Source organism: Rhinolophus hipposideros (assembly GCF_964194185.1).
Source record: "Rhinolophus hipposideros genome assembly, chromosome: 10".
NCBI lineage: Eukaryota > Metazoa > Chordata > Mammalia > Chiroptera > Rhinolophidae > Rhinolophus > Rhinolophus hipposideros.
Window position 1 is genome coordinate 21,789,643 of NC_138056.1, and position 17,913 is coordinate 21,807,555.

At 48.0% G+C, this 17,913-nt stretch overlaps 1 protein-coding gene across 2 annotated transcripts in view; it reads left to right on the forward strand.

Annotated features, from left to right (window-relative positions):
- PAMR1 (peptidase domain containing associated with muscle regeneration 1) overlaps nt 1-17,913 on the forward strand; it is a 107,119-nt gene that overhangs the window by 11,361 nt on the left and 77,845 nt on the right. Inside the window, exon 1 of one of the 2 annotated variants that reach the window (XM_081063869.1) lies at nt 16,876-17,130. The exons of the other annotated variant lie outside the window; for it this stretch is intronic. Within the exon in view, the coding sequence (XP_080919995.1) occupies nt 17,058-17,130 (73 nt within the window). The 5' untranslated portion in view covers nt 16,876-17,057. Of the gene's footprint in view, nt 1-16,875; nt 17,131-17,913 lie in introns of those variants that run through there. 2 annotated transcript variants of the gene reach the window in all.

Consider the following 17,913-nt stretch of genomic DNA (forward strand, 5'->3'; position numbering starts at 1 on the left):
GAAAGCCAAGAGCGTCGTCATAGACCCTCCTAACCAGAATTGGCAGGTTGATGTCTTTCCATTGATGGGAACAAAGACCCCCAAATTCCAATGAGTCTGGGGAAACTTTCAGTGGCTATATTTTCAGGGCTGTATCAGGACATGAATTACGTGGAAGGCACTTGTAGGGGTCCTATGGGGCCTCCACTGCCGACACCAAATCCCACCAGCATTAATGGCCCCCACCCCTAAGTACTAGGTCAAGTAAGCTTGAAATCTGAAATTTGTGCCCGTGAGGTAGACAGGGCCATTTTGAGAGGATGATCTGGCTGGGATGATTTTCTAGAGGGTGTTGATTTGGGTGGCATAGAGTAACCAAGGTGATGGCAAAAGAACAAGTGATTTCTGCTTTGCCTTGTTAAGCAGTTATTTCTAGACCAAAACAACTTTTCACAATTCTCAAAAGCGTGGAAGGATGGGATTGCCATTGATTTAATATCTTTGTGCCTCATTTTCTCTTCTATAAAATGGTGATAATCTAGTGCCTAACTCAAGCTAGATGGGAGGGTTGTATGAGATAATGCATGCCCACTGCCTGGCATAGGGTAAGTGGCCAATAAATGGTAGCCTTATTATCATCACCCCACTCCGAGCTACTTTCAAGCTGTATCACTCTGGGTTCTCATCTGTGGCCACTGGTCTCCCTTCAGGGGTTTACGGCCTACCTAGATTATCTCTAAATTCCTTCCTCATTCTGTTACCTAAGTTCACCCCCTCATTTTATAGGTGGAAAATGAAATTGAATGCCCAGATAGGTTAAGTGACTTGTTCAGAGTCACACAATTAGCGAATCTTAACTCTCTTGCTACTCTTACTTATTAGATATCTATTTCTGCATAACAAATTACTCCCAAAACGTTACATCGTAAAACACAAACATTATCTCACACATTTTCTGAGGAGATCGATCTAGAAGTGGCTTAGTTGTAAGGTCTGGCTCAGGGTCTCTCAGTAGCATGCAGTTGAGGTGTCGACTAGGGCTGCAGTCAGCAAAAGAAGGGCTGGGCTGGGCTGGAGAATCTGCTTGCAAGCTCACTTACATGGCTCTTGGCAAGAGGCCTCAATTCCTTGCCATGTGAGGCTTTCCACAGGGCTGCTTGTGACATGAATTCCCTCAGAGTGACCCAAAAGAGAACGTGTGGGGACAGAGTCCCAGAGAGCAGTTTCCAGGCTCTTGGCCTCACGTGGAAAGGTGCTGGCTCGGTTATTAGATGGCCATCAGCTGTAATCAGAGGACCATCCGCTGTGGCTGGGTGGCCATCAGCTGTTACCGGTTAGCCATTAGCTGCTAATATAACTGCCGTGGCTAAGCTAGGGGGTTGGTAGGTTGGTTGGCAGAGAAGCAGACGGCAGATTGCAGATAGTGTGGCTCCTGCTTCCTGTATCTCCAACCCAGCCGCCATTGAGAATATAGTGGTATGAACCCCCTATCCATGGCTCCGTTGGTGTTTCTTTTCAGCCTCACCATATCCTGCATTCTGGTGCGGAGAGCAGGACCAAAGACCCTGTATGACAGGGCGCAAATGGAAGCAGCAGTGTCTTTTATAACCAAATTGCAGATGTGATGGCCCATCACTTCTCCCATGTGCTACTGGTCACACAGACCAGCTCAGGTACACTGTTGGAGGGCATGGCTGCCAGGAGGTGGAGATCGCTGGACACCACCTTGGAAAGCAGCTACCACAAAACGTAAGGACAAAAGACCTTAGCATGGTCCACTGTGACCTGCTTACCTCACCAGCCTCCCCTTATTGGTACTCTCTGGGCTTCAGTTTGCACTGGTCTTTTTCCAGTTCATCACATATATGATGTTCCTTCCTGGCTTGCCTTTGTCAGTGTTGCTTCTTCCACCTGGAACACTAAAGTATCATTCTACTGTGTCATCAATTCCTCTTTATCCTTTAAACCTCAACTCTACCAACACGGCCTCCAGGAAGCCTTCCTTGATTCCCTAAACTAGGTCTGGTCTTCTGGTCACATGCACTGTATTGATAATAATCAAGCTGCCGGTTAATACATACGGGAATATATGGTCTGACTTGCATTCTGGGAGCACAACTCATAAAATCAGGCCTGCATTCCAGGTTTCTTCACTCGGAATCCTGTGTCCATACATTTCATAACCACTTTAAAAAAATTTTTTCCCTCTTTATATTGAGGAACAGCGTGATTTTCCAGGACCCATCAGCTCCATGTCAAGTCGTTATTTTCAATCTAGTTGTGGAGGGCGCAGCTCACTGGCTCATGTGGGAATCAAACCGGCGACCTGGGTGTTATGAGCACTGTGCTCTAACCACTGAGCAAACCGGCCGCCCCTCATAACCACTTTTTAATCCCTGTCTCTAGGGAGAGAAAACCAGCTGCTATTGTACCTTGTCATTCTACAAGGCTCTTTTCATTAGTTCTAAAAATAGGATCATGCTGATTTTCCAGACTGAGCATCTAACCTATATTTTTGCTTCCAGGCCCTTCCATTAACCACAAGAAAGCATTTTCTTTACAGTATGATGTTTTATTCCCTTATCACTTTGATTCTTAGTTGTCAGCAAGTACAGAGTTTTAAGTCACCAGCAGCACTATTTGTCACAGGTTTTCTTTGGAGATCATATCCTGCTTCTAGAATCCGTGGGGGCGGGGGGGACGAGACAACTGTCTGTTTTTACCCAGGATGGTGGTTTGGCATACTGGACGATTCACTTGGAACAGAGCTGCTAGTTCTCTTTCACTCAGAACACACACACACACACACACACACACACACACACACACACACATACTCCTTTATTCGCTAGGATGATGGAAATCACAGCATTATATACATGTATGTGTATGTGTGTTGGGAGATAGGAGGGATGTCTCAGCTGAGCTGAAAACAGAATTCAAATGTATAGGAAGTAGTGGGGGGACTGCCAGGAGGCTCCCCCACCCTCACTGGGAGGGTCAGCCCCGTGAAGTCAGACACGGACTGGGTCTGGTCCTCTATAAAGGACGCTTCTAAGGGGAAGAATGAGGAACTGTTTGTATAATAGATTCTGTGACTCTTAGGGGCACAGTGGGCCCTTCCGGAGGTCTGGGTGACCCCGTAGGACTGTGAGTACAGGAGGAGGTAATCACCTCGCTTCGAGGTGGCCCAGCAGCTGTAGGAGCGGTGACAGGTAGCAACACCCTTACCGGGACATTGACATTGAACTAGCAGCTTGGAGGCCACACAGAGAGCTCTCAGGAGCTTTAGATGGAGGCAGCCTGAGTGAGGGGGGCGGGAGAAGAGAAAAATCCAGCGGCTACAAATGGCTGCATTGTGTCTGACAAGTGACTGGGTTGTACACAGCTGGGAAACACCTCCAGGGCACGGCAGAGGACGAGGGGCTGAGGTCTTAGGGGGCACCGGATGTCCTCTATGATCCTGTGGAAGAACGCCAGTGCTGTGTGGCTAAAACGGGTGATCTGTTTTTAGCCACAGACCAGGGAGACTTGAGAAACTCAGATTTGTACAGAATAAACCACTGCAGTTAGAGGCTGAGAGAGACCGCAGAGATCATACCATCCAACCCTTCACTTTCCAGAGCAGGAAGCAGAACTCAGAGAGAAAGGCAAGTTTTCCAAGGGCAGACAGATAAGATGGAGGTCTGATTTCTAGCCTGGCTGTCTCTTCGTATTTAGGGGAGTTTGGGGAACTTACATATGTCACTGATATTTCCTCAGTCCCACGGAATCTTGGAGGAATGGACGAATGCTGCGAGGCAAGCGGGCCTCCAGGTTGGGTAGCTCCATGTCGTGAGACCGGAGGGATGGAAGAAAGCCAGCAAGCCCGAAAGGTCTCCCCTGATGGCACAACCTGGACTCAAGGATGCCCACTCTCAGCGTCCCTCCTTAGGTCTGAAGGTTCGTGCTCAGCAGAGATGCTTTTACTAGAGGAGTTGGGCCCCACAAGTAAGCACCGGAGAAGGTTTGGAGGAGGGAGCAGGTCTGTGGCACAAGCAGAGATGGTCAGAGATGGCCTGGGAGGGGAGGCCCATGCTGATGCCAAGAAAGGTGAGCAGAAGCTAAAATGGCGGAAGGGGTGGACGTGGAGGACAATGACAAAATGGGCCACTTCATATTTTAATCAGAGGCCCCTAGCCTATTTCCCACGCCCCCTCCAAGCAGGATTCCCTGGGTTTCAAGTGATCTGATGTGCATCAGCCACGTGCCGAGAACTCCCATTTCCCTGGTTAAGTGATGTCCCAGTCTGCCCCAAGGCTTGGGTTCCTAAGCCTTACTTTGCTGCACATAAAGGGGAGGGAAGAAGAGAGGAGAGGATAACAAAAGGAAAGAAAGGGGAAAGAGAGGATGGGAGTCGGGGGAGAAGGGCAGAGGAGAGGGAGCTGTACGGACACACACACAGAGAAAGAGCAGGCATGGGGCACAGATTGCTTCCAGGGTGTAAGGAACCACTGACACCCACCTTCAAGACCTCTGGGGGCCACTGTTTAATAGCATCCAGCCGCCTGGCTGCAGGTGGGTCTCACCTGACTCCCATTAGAGCGCTTTGCCTCTGGAAACTGGCATGATTTATGGGTCCCTCTGGACTTGTGGCCAGATAGCCACCCCTCACCCATCACATCCCGGCTGACCCCGAGCTCCCCTTCTTCTTGCATGTGGTCCAGCAGGTGGATTTGAATTTCTAATGACTGTGGACACCTGTGTTTCCCTGAGGCACTCACTGTGGTGATGGAGAACAGACCCAAACCATACCCAGGAGGAAGACTGCAGTGGAGGAAATACGAGAGACAGACTTGTTGGAGGCATGAAAATCACTGAAAGTTAGGACCCTGTTAGATTTCATTAACTGTTTACATTTCCCTGGCTGCATTCCACTGGTCACCTGCCCAGAAACACATTTGGAAACCCAAACCTTAAATGAGATCAGATTTTCCAATGAAACATGATAAGAAAAAAAGGGTCCAGAACCAAATCACAGGTAAATGGCCCCAGTACACCAGAGGGACATTCATGAGCAGCCTGGTATCCATGCAGCCCTGGTCCAGCCTGTCTTATGGTTGTCCTGAGGCCCGGGGAGGCCCACTGTGAAGGACACGGGGTACTGTAGGTTTGCAGAGCCCAAGGGAGGTATGCATGGACGTGGGTTTTTTGGGGGGCCCCCTGCCAGATCCCTCCCAACCTTTAACTCCTTTGGAGATTAGCATACTTCCCTTGATTACGATTCTGTTGCAGCTCGTGGAAACTCAAGACTGAAAGTGTGCGGCCTCGGGTCAAGCCAGCAGGGCAGAGGGAAGAGAAGACTCTGTTACAAGTCCGAAATCCCAATTCATGCTGCTCACCTTCAAGCTGCTTAGCAAAGGGTAACCCCTTCATTCCCAGGGGACATGGTTTGAAAACCCTCTGGATCAAGTCTGGCTGAGTCCGTGGTGCCAGCTCTCAAGGACCAGGCGTCCCCCACTGCTGCTGCTGCTGCTGCTTACGGGGAAAAGAGGTCCCTGCTAAAAACCTTCATGACTGTCCTTGGGAGCCTATTGAAAGAACTTGCCCCTCTGTTAGTAGTCCAGCCTCTGTTAGGAACCTTGGTACATAGACCAGTATCACTGGCATCATTTGGGTTCTTGTTAGAAAGGTAAAATCTCGGGTCCCTGTCCCAGCCTTACTGGACCAGAATAGCACCGTATCAGGGGCTCACCATTGGGTTTTGTTGCTTGCAGGTTATTCAGAGGTGGCCACTGTTACCATTGGCTTCGGTAAGCAGCCGTCCAGACTGTTGTGTCGTGTAACCTTCATTTCGGTCAGCATGGCCCATCTATTCATGTGCCCATCATGCCAGGTATGGGCGGCCGATGACAAATACTGGCTAATGTTGGCTGAGTTGTTTGTGTCTACTTGCAATATTAAATGGCTTTTCCATGGCGGATGCTTTCTTGTTCACCATGATCACACTTTTTGGTCCTACTTGGTGCCCACTATCGTATGCCCAACCACATGCCTCTACTCCAGACTTTCTTGTCTCTACGCACTTAGTCCTTCTCACTTCAGGCTCCTGACCAGCCAGTGAGGCCATTTGCTACTGTCCAAGAGTCAACATAAGCTCTCACTTCAGACCACTTTTCCTTCCACACAAAGCAGATGACTTCTTGCACCCCTGAAAGCTCCACCCATTGGAAAGACTTTCCCTTACTGCTGTCATTCAAGGCTTCTCTGTAATTCACCCACCATCCATTTTCAGCTTATACTCACATACAGAGATGTTCCATCTGGGGTTTTTCTCCTTCAGCTAAGTTGTATTGGTAATGCCCTCTAACCATCTGGCCATAGGTGCAAGCTGAGAGAGGGGCACTGGGCAACCATGGAGGATGGCATGGGAGTCTGGGGTTCCTCATGAAGCTTGATTGTGCCCTCTGCTCCTGCATGGCATTCATTCTGGATGTACCAGTTCCATCGTAGGATGGCCAGCTACGGCCCTGTGTAACTTTATGACTTGGACGGTCTGACAGAACTCAGCTCATGGTGGGCAGTTATATATTCACTTGATATGCCAGAGTCAAATATCCCATGCCCACGAGGGCCCAGTAACACTCTAGAGTATGTTCCTCAAAAAAGCAAATGCTTCAGATGACGTGGCCTTGGTCCAGAACCCCAGGGGCTCTGTTGTGATTCTCCCACTGGAGCTTGCTGTAAGACCCTTCCTGCATCTTTTCCCACCCCGACACCTCCAACACCAGATGGTCAGCCAGGTGATATGCTCCAAGTGCAGAGCTACTTGTACCATGACCGGACTGACTGCAGATCCCTTTCTTGCACAGGTCCCACACAGAGCTGGCTGCCTTTCAGATTTCCTTTCAGGCATGTGGGCTGAAGGAGTAGTGCTATATGTGGAATGTGCTGCTTCCAGAACCCAACCCAAAGAGGCCTGAAAGATGTCATATTTCATTCATGGTGGTAGGGGATGAAAAGTGCAGCAATTTGTCTTTACTTTGGACAGTATTTCGCAGCATGACCCTGATATCTGGACCCCTGAGAGTTTTAACAGTGTACCCTGCCCCTGCATCTTCATAGGGTTTATCTTCCACCATCTGAAGTGAGTTGCTTTACCAAGGCCTGCAGTGTGCTAGCCATCTCTTAGTCTTTCTGCTCAGTCACTGATGTAATGAATCAATGTGATATTCTGCAGGATATCCAGATGGCCCAGATTTCTTTGACTATATTGTGACAGCAGGAGATTTAACATAGAGCTAGGACAGTACTGTAAATTATTGTCCGTTCCACACGAATATCAATTGTTTCTGGTTCTCTTCTCTGATTGGGATGAAAAAGAACTCATTGCCTGCATACTATTTACCTGAGTCCACGTTAATCTGCTCTAGCAGATACTATGAATGGCAAGGCAGCCATATTGGAACGACTTCTTGGTTGAGTATGTGATTGTCTACAGTGATTTTACAGTGTTCATCCGGTTTCTTCAGGGACCTGACTGGTGTCTTAACTTGAGATATGGAGATATGAAAAAGACCATCACCACTGCATCATTCAGATCCTTAGGGGTAGAACTAATCTCCACCATCCGCTAGGAATGTATTAATTGTTTCTGATTCACCGTCTTGGGAAGGGGAAGGCAGTTTCAGATGCTTTTCTTGGTCTTTCTATTATGGTGGACCAAGGAGTACAACAGCTGAGTATGTCAATCCCAATTGTATATTTTGAGACCAGGAAAATGATCACTGGGTGAGTCCATGGACTCACTGGACCCATTTTGAGCTGGCATTTAGCCAGGATTCAATTTATTAACTTGCTTCCATATGCCCCTCACAGGTGGTCATGATACTATTCCAGGTCTCCAGGTAATGATGCCATTTTAGACTCTGTGTCCAGTAACCCTCAAAATGTATTGGTATTTCCTTTTCCTCAGTCCACAGTCGTCTGCATAAGTGGTTGTAGGTCTTTTTAGGGAAATATCAAGGGAATCGTTGTAATATATATATTTGCTACGGTGTTGCTGCACCTCTTTTTGGGGACCTATCCACCTCTGTAGCCAACAAGTCCTGGGTATGAAAACTGGCTGAGGTACAGCAGTTGAGCAAGGTTCATGGCAAACAGTGGGGATTACCACTCTCAGCCTCCTGCTCCTCCATTCTTACCCTTTTTGATGGTATGAAGCAGCACCCTCCTTGTCTACCTATTTCGTCCCTAGGGATATCATGTTCTATTAACATCTCCACACTCCTTGTGGGTTCAGCCCCCTTGGTTGTCCCTTCAGTGTTGCTGGTTATAAGAGTATTGTAGGGCCTCCTTATTCATGGTGGTTAAACATCATCGCCTGGACTCTATTGCTTCAAGGCCTCATCGTTCCCCTGGCTATTAGTAGCCAAGTCCTGTGATGTATTTCGTACAGTCAACCATCGCCTGTGAGGAAAGCCACCCCTGAATGCCTTAGTGATGCCAATGCGTCTCCCTTCAGTACATGCCTCCCCCCTCCCTCCTCCCTCCCCCTTCCCCCCTCCACTCTTCCCCCTCCCTCCCTGCTCTTCTCTCCCCCCTCCCTCCTCCTCCCCCTTGAAGGAGTTGTTTGTGTATTTGCATGCCAGCCGCACTGGCCTTCTTCGTGTTCCTCAAGAGCACGAAGCTCATTTCCAACTCCGAGCTCTTTGCATTCGCTGTACCCTCCCTCTGGAACACCCCTTCCTCAGAGGCTCCCATGGCATTTTGCTTCCCGTGTCAGCTTATAGTCACCTTCTCAGAGAGGCCTGCCCTGATTCCACAAACTGAAGTTCCTTCCTCAGTCACTCTCAAGCATACTTCTCCATTTCATTTCTGGCATAGCGCTCTCACCGTCTGATCCTTCTTTCTTTGTTTGTTATAGATTTTTGCCCAATTGTATGTAAGCTCCACGAAAACAAGACTCATTGTCTCATTCATCATGCTACCATGTTGCCTAGAATGGGGCTGACCCATAAGAGACGCACAATGTTTTCTTACATGAAACAATAAATGCTTGTTCTCGCTATTAGAAAATATTCCCATGTGTCTCCCTCTTATATCTCCTTGTAGCTCCTTCTTTATAGCACTATAAGATATAGATATTATTACAAACAGTCCCAACATACAAAAATTCCAGACGATAACAGATACCTATGTACTCGCCTCAAAGATGAAATACATGTTAACATTTTACTTCAATTGCTTCAGCTTTCTCCTTTGCTGATTTTCTATTTTAACGACAACTTCGTGTCCCACATTTTGTGACGTCCTTCCTTTTCAGCGGGAACTGCTATGTTGAAGGTAGTGTATGTCTTTTCTGCATAGGTTTAATGGTTTAATGATATGTGTTTGTATTCCTAGACAATATATGCTATTTTTTTATGTCCTGAGATTTTATATAAATGGGTGCATCCTGTGTACATGTTTTGGTAATTCGGATCTGGGTATGTACCTCTGATGTTGAGCTGCAGAAGTAACTCGAGAGCCACGCTTCCTGTGGACTTCTTGGTATGCAAGATAATGTTAATAAAATTCCTTGTCGTTTAAGCCACAGGAATTGGGCTTCTGGCCTCTTCAGTGTGACAGTAACGTTTCTCGCTGTTGAGTTGTTAAGCTGCGGCTGGCTGGCTGGCAGTTTTCGTTTTTCTGCAGGTTTACCAGGGTAGGGACAGTTTTAGTGTCTTCTCTAACCCAGATTGCCCAATTCAGAAACCTTTTGTGTTGGTAATTTATTGCTGTGTAACAAATGTAGCAGCTTAAAACAACATAATGTATCCTCTTGCCCAGTTCCTGTGGGTCACGACTCTGGGAGCAGCTGAGCTGGGTGGCTCTGGCTGGGGGACTCCCATGAGATTGCAGAGAAGTTAGACCTAGGAAGGGCCGGAGAATTTGCTTCCAAGCTCACTCCTGGGACTGTGGTCAGGAAGCTGCAGGTCCTTTCCGTCTGAGACCCTCCCTGGGGCTGCTCACAGCATGGTAGCTGGCTTCTCCCAGCGTAGAGAGAGAGAATGAGGGGGCCTCCTCTAGCATACTGCAGTGGACTTCCCCCCAAACATCTCATGGTCGTCAACTGGGAGTCATCTCTGATTCTCTCTCTCTCACTGCTGTCCTCCACACACACCAGAATCATGGATCCCATCGTTTTTACCCCCTCTGAGCCTCCTACATCAAGCCACTTCTCACCACTGCGGGATGCAGGATGCAGTCAGAGAGCTGAGTCTGAGGCACAAATCTGATCCACTCGCTGGCCCTCAGATTGTTTCCCGTTGTCCTCAGAGTAAAGTTCCTGGTTTTCGAGGCCTGCCTGCATCGCCAGCCTCCTTATTACACAGCCCTTCTCATCACCAACCTCTACTCTCCCTTTCCTGTTTTTCTTCAGGCCTGACGTTCAATGTCACTTCCTCAGAGAAGCTTTTCTGAGCCTCAGACAAGATTGCCCCTTTTCCCCCATTACATGCTTCCAGGACCTTCCGTCCTCACTTGTGTTGCTCACCACATTTGCTCAGTATCTCATGGCTACCTGGTCTGGACACCCACAAGGTGAGGGACACACAGGTGTTGTTCACAGCCATCCTCCACGGACCTGAAAGGGTGTCTGGCACATAGTAGATATGCAGTAAGTTGTGTTGGATAAATGAATGAACGATTTTTACCTAGTAAGTATTTGTGCTTTCTCCTTTAGCACACAAAAGGAGGGTGCATAGAAGGAGACCAGTTGCTTTGTATCGGAATTTTGTTTCTCGCCGTGGACAGGTGGCAATACTGACCACGCAGTGCAATGCAGGGGTTTTCTGAGTCCTGTGACAAACACTCGCTCCTTTTTTTTGTTTGTTTTGTTTTGTTTTGTTTTTGATTGCCTGCATCAATCAAGGTTTTTTTTATTTACTTATTTTTTTTCAGTTACAGTTGACATTCAATTTAATTTTTACTAGCTTCAGGTGTATAGCACAGTGGTTAGACATTTGTACAATTTATGATCTGATCTCCCGATTAGTACCCATCTGACATTATACGTAGGTGTAACAACATTATTGGTTCTGTTCCCTATGCTGTACTTTACTTCCCCGTGACTGTGTTGTAACTACCAATTTGTAGTTTTTAATCCCTTCACCTTTTTCCCTCAGCTCCCCAAGGCCCCTCCCCTCTGGCAACCCCCACCAGTTTGTTCTCCGTGGCTACGAGTCTGCTTCAGACAAACACTCTCTCCTTAGCTGAACGTTAGTCAAGCTTCTCGGAGCCTTTTCTCACGTAGGCCCTATGCTTGGGCCTTTTCCTCAAGAGCAAAAATCCTGCTAAGTCAGTTGCGAGCGAGTCCTCCATCACTGAGGTCTGATTACCCTTGATATCTGATCAAATTCCTCGTACCCCATCATCCCCCAGGTGACAGACGATCACCCTGGCCTGCCTTCAGCAAGAATCCTATCAGAACACCCCCTTTACCCCTGATGTTTCCTCTTAGGAGGTTTCTACCTACTGACCCCCCACTCTACTCCTTGGCTCGAAATTCCCCCTTTTCCTAATTGTATTCAGAACTGAGGCCAACCTCATTCCCCTACTGCAGCACCCCATGGCCGTGGTCCCTTGAATAAAGTCTTCCTTACCGTCTTTAACTTAAAGTGTCAGAATGATTTGTATTTTAACACCTGGACAGGGCCCACTCCGGACAGGCTTCTCACTTTATCTTCAGAGAAATGCACACTCTTTCCCTAGACCTCCAACTAGAAGTATAAATTGGCAAGGCAATATTTTTTCAGACGTGCATTTGATTCAAATGGATAGAGGAACGCGACCTCACTTACATCACCAGACCCAACGAAAATGGTACCTATTAAGTTTTATTTCAGTTAAATATCTGAAGGAAGAATTTTTGGAAAACTCTAAGATTAGCTATTCACTGGTGTAATAATAGAGAACATTGAGCTGCCACTAGAATGTATGCCAGCCTCATTTTAACCTTCTCACCAAAATTACAAGGTAGCTATTACCTCCTTTTTACAGATGAGGAAATGGAAGTTCGGAGGGGCCAGTGAATGTGCCCAAGTTCACACAGCTGGTAGACAGTGGAGTCCTGATTTCATACACAGTGTCTTTGTGTCACCATACCCTATTGCCTTCTCTTGGAGTTATTCTACTTTTGTTTCCTTCCCCACCCTAAAGGGCTCAACTTCGTGTAACTCTTAAGCTACCCACTTGGTTTATGGTAAGATTTCTTTTTGCCAGTGTTCTTTGTGGTGCTTTGCAGTTCAGTTGCCTAGCTGACAACGTTACGTTTTTTTAAAAAATTAAAGTTAATTGCGGTGACAATTGTTAGTAAAATTACATAGGTTTCAGGTGTCCAATTCTGTAATACATCATCTATCTATCACATTGTATGTTCACCACCCAGAGTCAGTTCTCCTTCTATCACCATGTATTTGATCCCTTTTACCCTCATCTACCACCCCCCCACACACTTACCCTCTGGTAACCACCAAACTATTGTCTGTATTAAGTTGAAGTTTATCAATAGACATATGGAAGTCAACAGCGGGTTTCCCCAAGTGATTCAGGAACACATTGACTATGAAGGAGGGGCCCACTGGCTTTCAGCCATTTGCATGAAGAATGACATAGAGCAAGAAGAATGCGGCTAGAGAAAGAACCACAGATGCACCTACCCCCTTGCCTGGCTCCCCATGGAAAGAGAGTGGAGCTGAGCCAGACCTTGAGGCAGAACATTATTGCTTGTTGTGTAGGTGAACAGAAGGTATTTATTAGAGCAGGAGACTTCCATGGTGGGGCCAGTTAGAGCAGGCTCTGGTAGAAGGGCCCTGTATCTTTTCCATAGACCTACCCTTCTCCATCTCTGGCCCTGCTTGACTTGAACTTTGTGTTTTGTGCAGCTGATGAAAACCAAACTTAGTTAACCAGCAGTCTGGGATGCTTCTCTCGGGTTTGAAGACCAGTTCTACCCCAGCCCTTTCCACTCACTATGTGGTTGCTACTCAGCTGCTGATCTGCAGAAGTTACAGCTTGGAGAATGGGACGCTGTTAGTATTCATAAGACACACTTCTCTGCTGTTTCTTTCTGTGTATTCACATACAACCAGCCTTCTTGGTTGCACTGAAAAAGGTACAGGTTTTGTTAGAGTGCCTCCTCCTTTCATGAGAAAATTAGTGGGTATCGTGACTTGTTAATTAAATGGGTGGCCTGACTCCATCTACTACAGCCAATTGTGGATTTCTGAGTACTGATTTTAAGCAGACAATTCTTAAGTTCCGGTATCATTCCCTACTTCCCCGCATGGCACTTTGCCTTTTCACCCATAGCCTTTCTGGGGATTTATTCCTCCCAGAAATGGGTGTAGAAGGTAATGGCAGGAGGGAGAGATAACCATAATAAAAACAACAAAGCTTATGGAGTGCATAGTATATTTTAGGCACCGTTGGTGCTCTTTACTCCAACCCTATGCCGTTAGGTACTGTTCTTCTTTCCACTTAACAGATGAGAAAACTTAGGCCATCAGAGGTGAAATAACTTGCCCAGGTATACAAAGGTAGTAAGTGGTCCAGCTAGATTCAACACTAGGCAATGTGATCCAGAGCAAGTGTTCTTAAGGCAGAAATAGAGAAACCGGGGGTGGGGGAGGGTCCTCCAAATATCCATTGTGCGGTTTATAGCCTAGACTCAACAGTTTTATATACTAAACCACTTTCCGCCAATCCAACAAATATTTGGCCAATTTTTCAATGTCAGCTTATGAAGATCAGTGATTCTAAAAAAGGTTGGGAATCTGCAGATCTCCTTGAGACTTTGACAAAGGTAATGGCTCCCTCTTACTCCAAAAAATGCATGCAAAATTTTTGCATATAATTTCCAGAGGTTCAAAGGCCCTCTAAAAACTCCTTCCCAACAGACTTCGTGAAGAACCCCAGGTTAAGAACCCCCGATTTAGAGCAACACTAAATTTTATCAATATGTAAAACTGAGTTGACCATAATGGGGAGAGAGGAAGCTAAAGTTGTGTAGGAAAATCAAAATTTGTGTAGGGCTGTATGGCCTCAGGCAAACTAATGACCTTTCTGTGTCAGTTATAGTCACTTTCCTCTTCCTCTCCCAGCCCAAGTGTGTCAAGTTCAACAAGGTGATATCTGATCACTGCCTTGAGGTCCCCAGAGAAATGTGTCTCATTCCTTTTTGAGAATTCCTTTTCAAGTTCCAAAGCCCTAGGAAATTTGCAAACTCAAATTCATGACAATAAGCTAGCAGGGACCAATTGCTCCTGTGAGCAGTCCAAGAATAGAAGTGAGGGCTTCTGTCCAGGCTTACCTGGCTGGAGGGACTTCTTTAGGGAGAAGGCAGTGAAGTTTATCACCTGGGCCCCACCCGATTGGGGGTATAGTTGCTGTAGGGAAGAGGCTACTGGGTCTTATTAACTCAGGGGGGATTGTGTGTGTATAGGGGGAGGGGAGACAAGGGGAGAAGGAAGTGGTAATGTCAGCTAATGGTGGAAACACTCCTGAGAGACTCTAACAGCCAGTTATTTGGAAACTAAGTCATCTCCTCCCCACACCCATCACCAAAGGACTAGACTAGGGCTGGTTGACCAGCAGCAAAGTAAACCTCCCCTCTTCTAACCTCTGCTTAGATATGCTGCCCTTTGGTGTTTCCCCACTTTTAAGGCTACTCTTGGTGCTTGTTTTAAACAAATTTCACCTGGATAGGGAAGTTGAGGGTGAGGAAGTAGGCTCATACCATGGGATTTCCTTGGGGTGAGTCTCCAACAGACAGTACAGATAATGATTCATCTTTATTGAGTATTTAGGATGAGCTAGGCCCTATGCTAAGGGCCTTCTCTACATATTCTCATCAAATTCTTTCAACAGTCAACCAAGTAGGTTTGATTATTAGCTCCATTTGGCAGATGATAAAACAGAGATTGAGAGAATGAGTTAGCTTCCTTAAAGCCAGTCAGGAAGTGGTGAATCAAGGATTCGAACCCAGGTCTCTGACTGTTGAATTCTTGCTCCCAGTCACCTCAGTGCAGTGAGCCCAGCAGCACGGCTGGGTTCCAGGAATTTCTCCCCCAGAGGAGCACCTGTATCGGCGCTCCTGCCCATCCAGTCTGTCCTGGGCCCTGGGGAGTCTGCCTTCCCCAGGGTTCTGCCATCGCTTTCTCCCTTCCATGCCCGTCGCTCACGCCTCACTCCAGGCCTTTGTCCACAGCCCCAGGTGTTTCGCGGTGCCAGTCTTAGCCCCTGCTGCACCTCAGTCTGGATACCAGGGTGACTTTTGTTCCTCGGGCTTTGCTTTGGGTCCAGCACCCCCTGCTCCTAAACTCCGGAGTCCCCCATTAACTATAGAATAGAATCTAATCACCCTGGCCACACTCGTCCTGTTTCCTGCTCTCTGCCACATCCCGACTGTGCACATTGTCTCTCCTCTTGGGTTGGAGCGTGTGTGTGTGTGTGTGTGTGTGTGTGTGTGTGTGTGTGTCTGTTTAACATGCATTTAAATGGTATCTGTTGCTATGGATCCTTTAGGGCAAACAAAAACTATAAACATGTAATATAAACATGTAAATACTCATTATTTCCTAGTGGCACTGGCCAAAATTCAGTCTTTTCTTCTAGAAAGTTTTCCTCACTCCCTCCATGGATTGAGATTCTTTCTCTCTCTCTTATTCTCTCTCTCTCTCTCTCTCTCTCTCTTATTCTCTCTCTCTCTCTCTCTCTCTCTCTCTCTCTCTCTCTCTCTCTCCCTCTCCCTCCCTCTCCCTCTCTCTCCCCCCACCCCCTCTCTCTCTCTGTCTCCCTCCCTCTTCCGTCTCCCCCAGGCCCCAGGTCAAGCTTCCCCTGCCCAGGGAAACTTCCCCACTGCCGCAGGCCTGAATGGTCACTTCTCCCAATTTTGGTTCTTCACCTGATTGTACAAACTGGGACGAAGCATGGCCTGAAGCCCCAGCTCTTCCCGGGAGTTAGACTTGGGTGTGACTCCTGCTCTGCCACTTCAGCCAAGGGACCCTGAGCAAGTCACTTAATCTCAGAGTCTTGGTTTCTGCATCCATACTATGTGGACAATACCATCTATTGTACATGGTGATTATAATGGTTAAATAAAATGCTGTATACACAGCGTCCTAAGAAACAGTAGAGCCTGAGGGCTAGGACCATAGTTTCTGGACCCAAGCTGCCTGGGTTCAAACCCTGGCTCGGACATGTACTCACTGTGTGACCTTGGATTAGCTATTGCACTCTCAATGACTCAGTTTCCCTATCTGTAAGATGGGGATGATAGGTGTATTGTGAGGAATAAATGAGTGAATACATGTAAGGTGTCCACCTAAGAAACATCCAAACCTGTAGAGAATTTTATACCCTGTGCACAGGAGCTGTTAGTGCTGCTGGACTCGCCACAACAGGCATCATGGGAAGATGCCTATAGAAGCAAAAGATAAGGTTTCCAAACTGATCACCTGAAGCAAAAGCTCACAGAGAAGGAGAGCTTAGGCGGAAGGAGAGCCTGGGGACATTCATGGGAGGGGGGAAGGGTGGCTCCCTTTCTCCTCCCATCCCCAGCGCCTCTTCCCCACAAGGCTACTTGTGGTTGGCAGGGGAGCTCCCATCCCAGGCTACTGACGGAGGGGGTTGGAATGTCTCTGGGGCTTCAGCCCGCACCTGAACCTCCCCACGGCTCCGCGTACCTCTGCCCTTTCCAGCCATACAGGGGCCTGCCTGCCGCCCGCCCCCCCCAACCTGGCCAGGTAGCTCAGCCTGACCTGGGCTGGTCTTCAGGGCCGTGCCCTGAAGTGTCCGTTCCAGCCAAAGCCCGAGCCTCCCTGCGTGGCCACGCCTCCCCAGGCCCCGCAAGGGTTAAGACAGCTGAGAGCAGAGGTTTGGGCTGACGTCGCTCTCGCTTAAGGTGGTTCCCTTGGATGAGGATGGGACAGCCTGGCGAGCTGAAACCCGAGCTCCCGCTCAGCTGGGGCTTGGGGAGGTCCCTGTAAGAACCGCCTGCCCGCCGGCCTCCCGAGGTCCCTCCCCAGCAGTCACTCCTGGTACCCGCCGCGGGAACGATGGAGCTGGGCTGGTGGCCGCAGTTGGGGCTCACTTTCCTGCAGCTCCTACTCATCTCCTCCTTGCCAAGAGGTACTGTGAGTGTAGGGGGGCATCTCCCTGCTGGGGTCTGGTAGGGAGTGGGACTGGGAAATCCCAAGAGTTGATGCTGGGGTGGGGTGGGGGGCTTCTGGACATGCTCTTGAGGATTTGGTGGGGACTGCTGGAGCGCCTGCTGCCCTCCCTGAGAATGTGACACGGTTTTGTCAATTCCAACTTGTGAGACTGAACTGTTTCAGAAAGGGGTACCAGCTCCAGGGTTTTGTGTATGTGTTTGTTTGTTTTAGCTTTTTAAAGCATAAAATTGCGTCCAGGAATCTATCCAGTCTGGGTTACCCACTCTGACTTGTAAAAGCTAAGTTTCCCCAGGCCAGAGCCGCCTCAGAGGTGAGTGGGAAGGAGAGAAATGCACAGCAAGCAGGGCTTGCAGAAGGCTGCTCCTCCTGGTGAGTGAGATCTTAAGTGGTATCCCTACGACAGATCCCACCCAGCATGGGAGATTTACTCACTCAGCATATGTACACTTCCTTCATGATAAGAAAGAGAAAGAAGAAGAAAAAGCTAAGGTTAAAAGTGCAAGTTGTTTCTGGGATGCACAGTGTTTGTTTAGAAAGAGCTCTGGCTTCTGTGTTTTTCACATGTCATTTGCTGAGCCACAAACCCATGTCAAATGGGCTCCTGGGGCAAATGAGGCTGAAACCAGACCCAGAGCTTCTGGGAGCCTCTCGGCCCAGCTGAGGGCAGAAGCTAGTGACTGGCAGGCTTGTTTTGTAATTGCTCACTGGCAGGCAAGGAAACGGACTTCTTGCCTTGCCT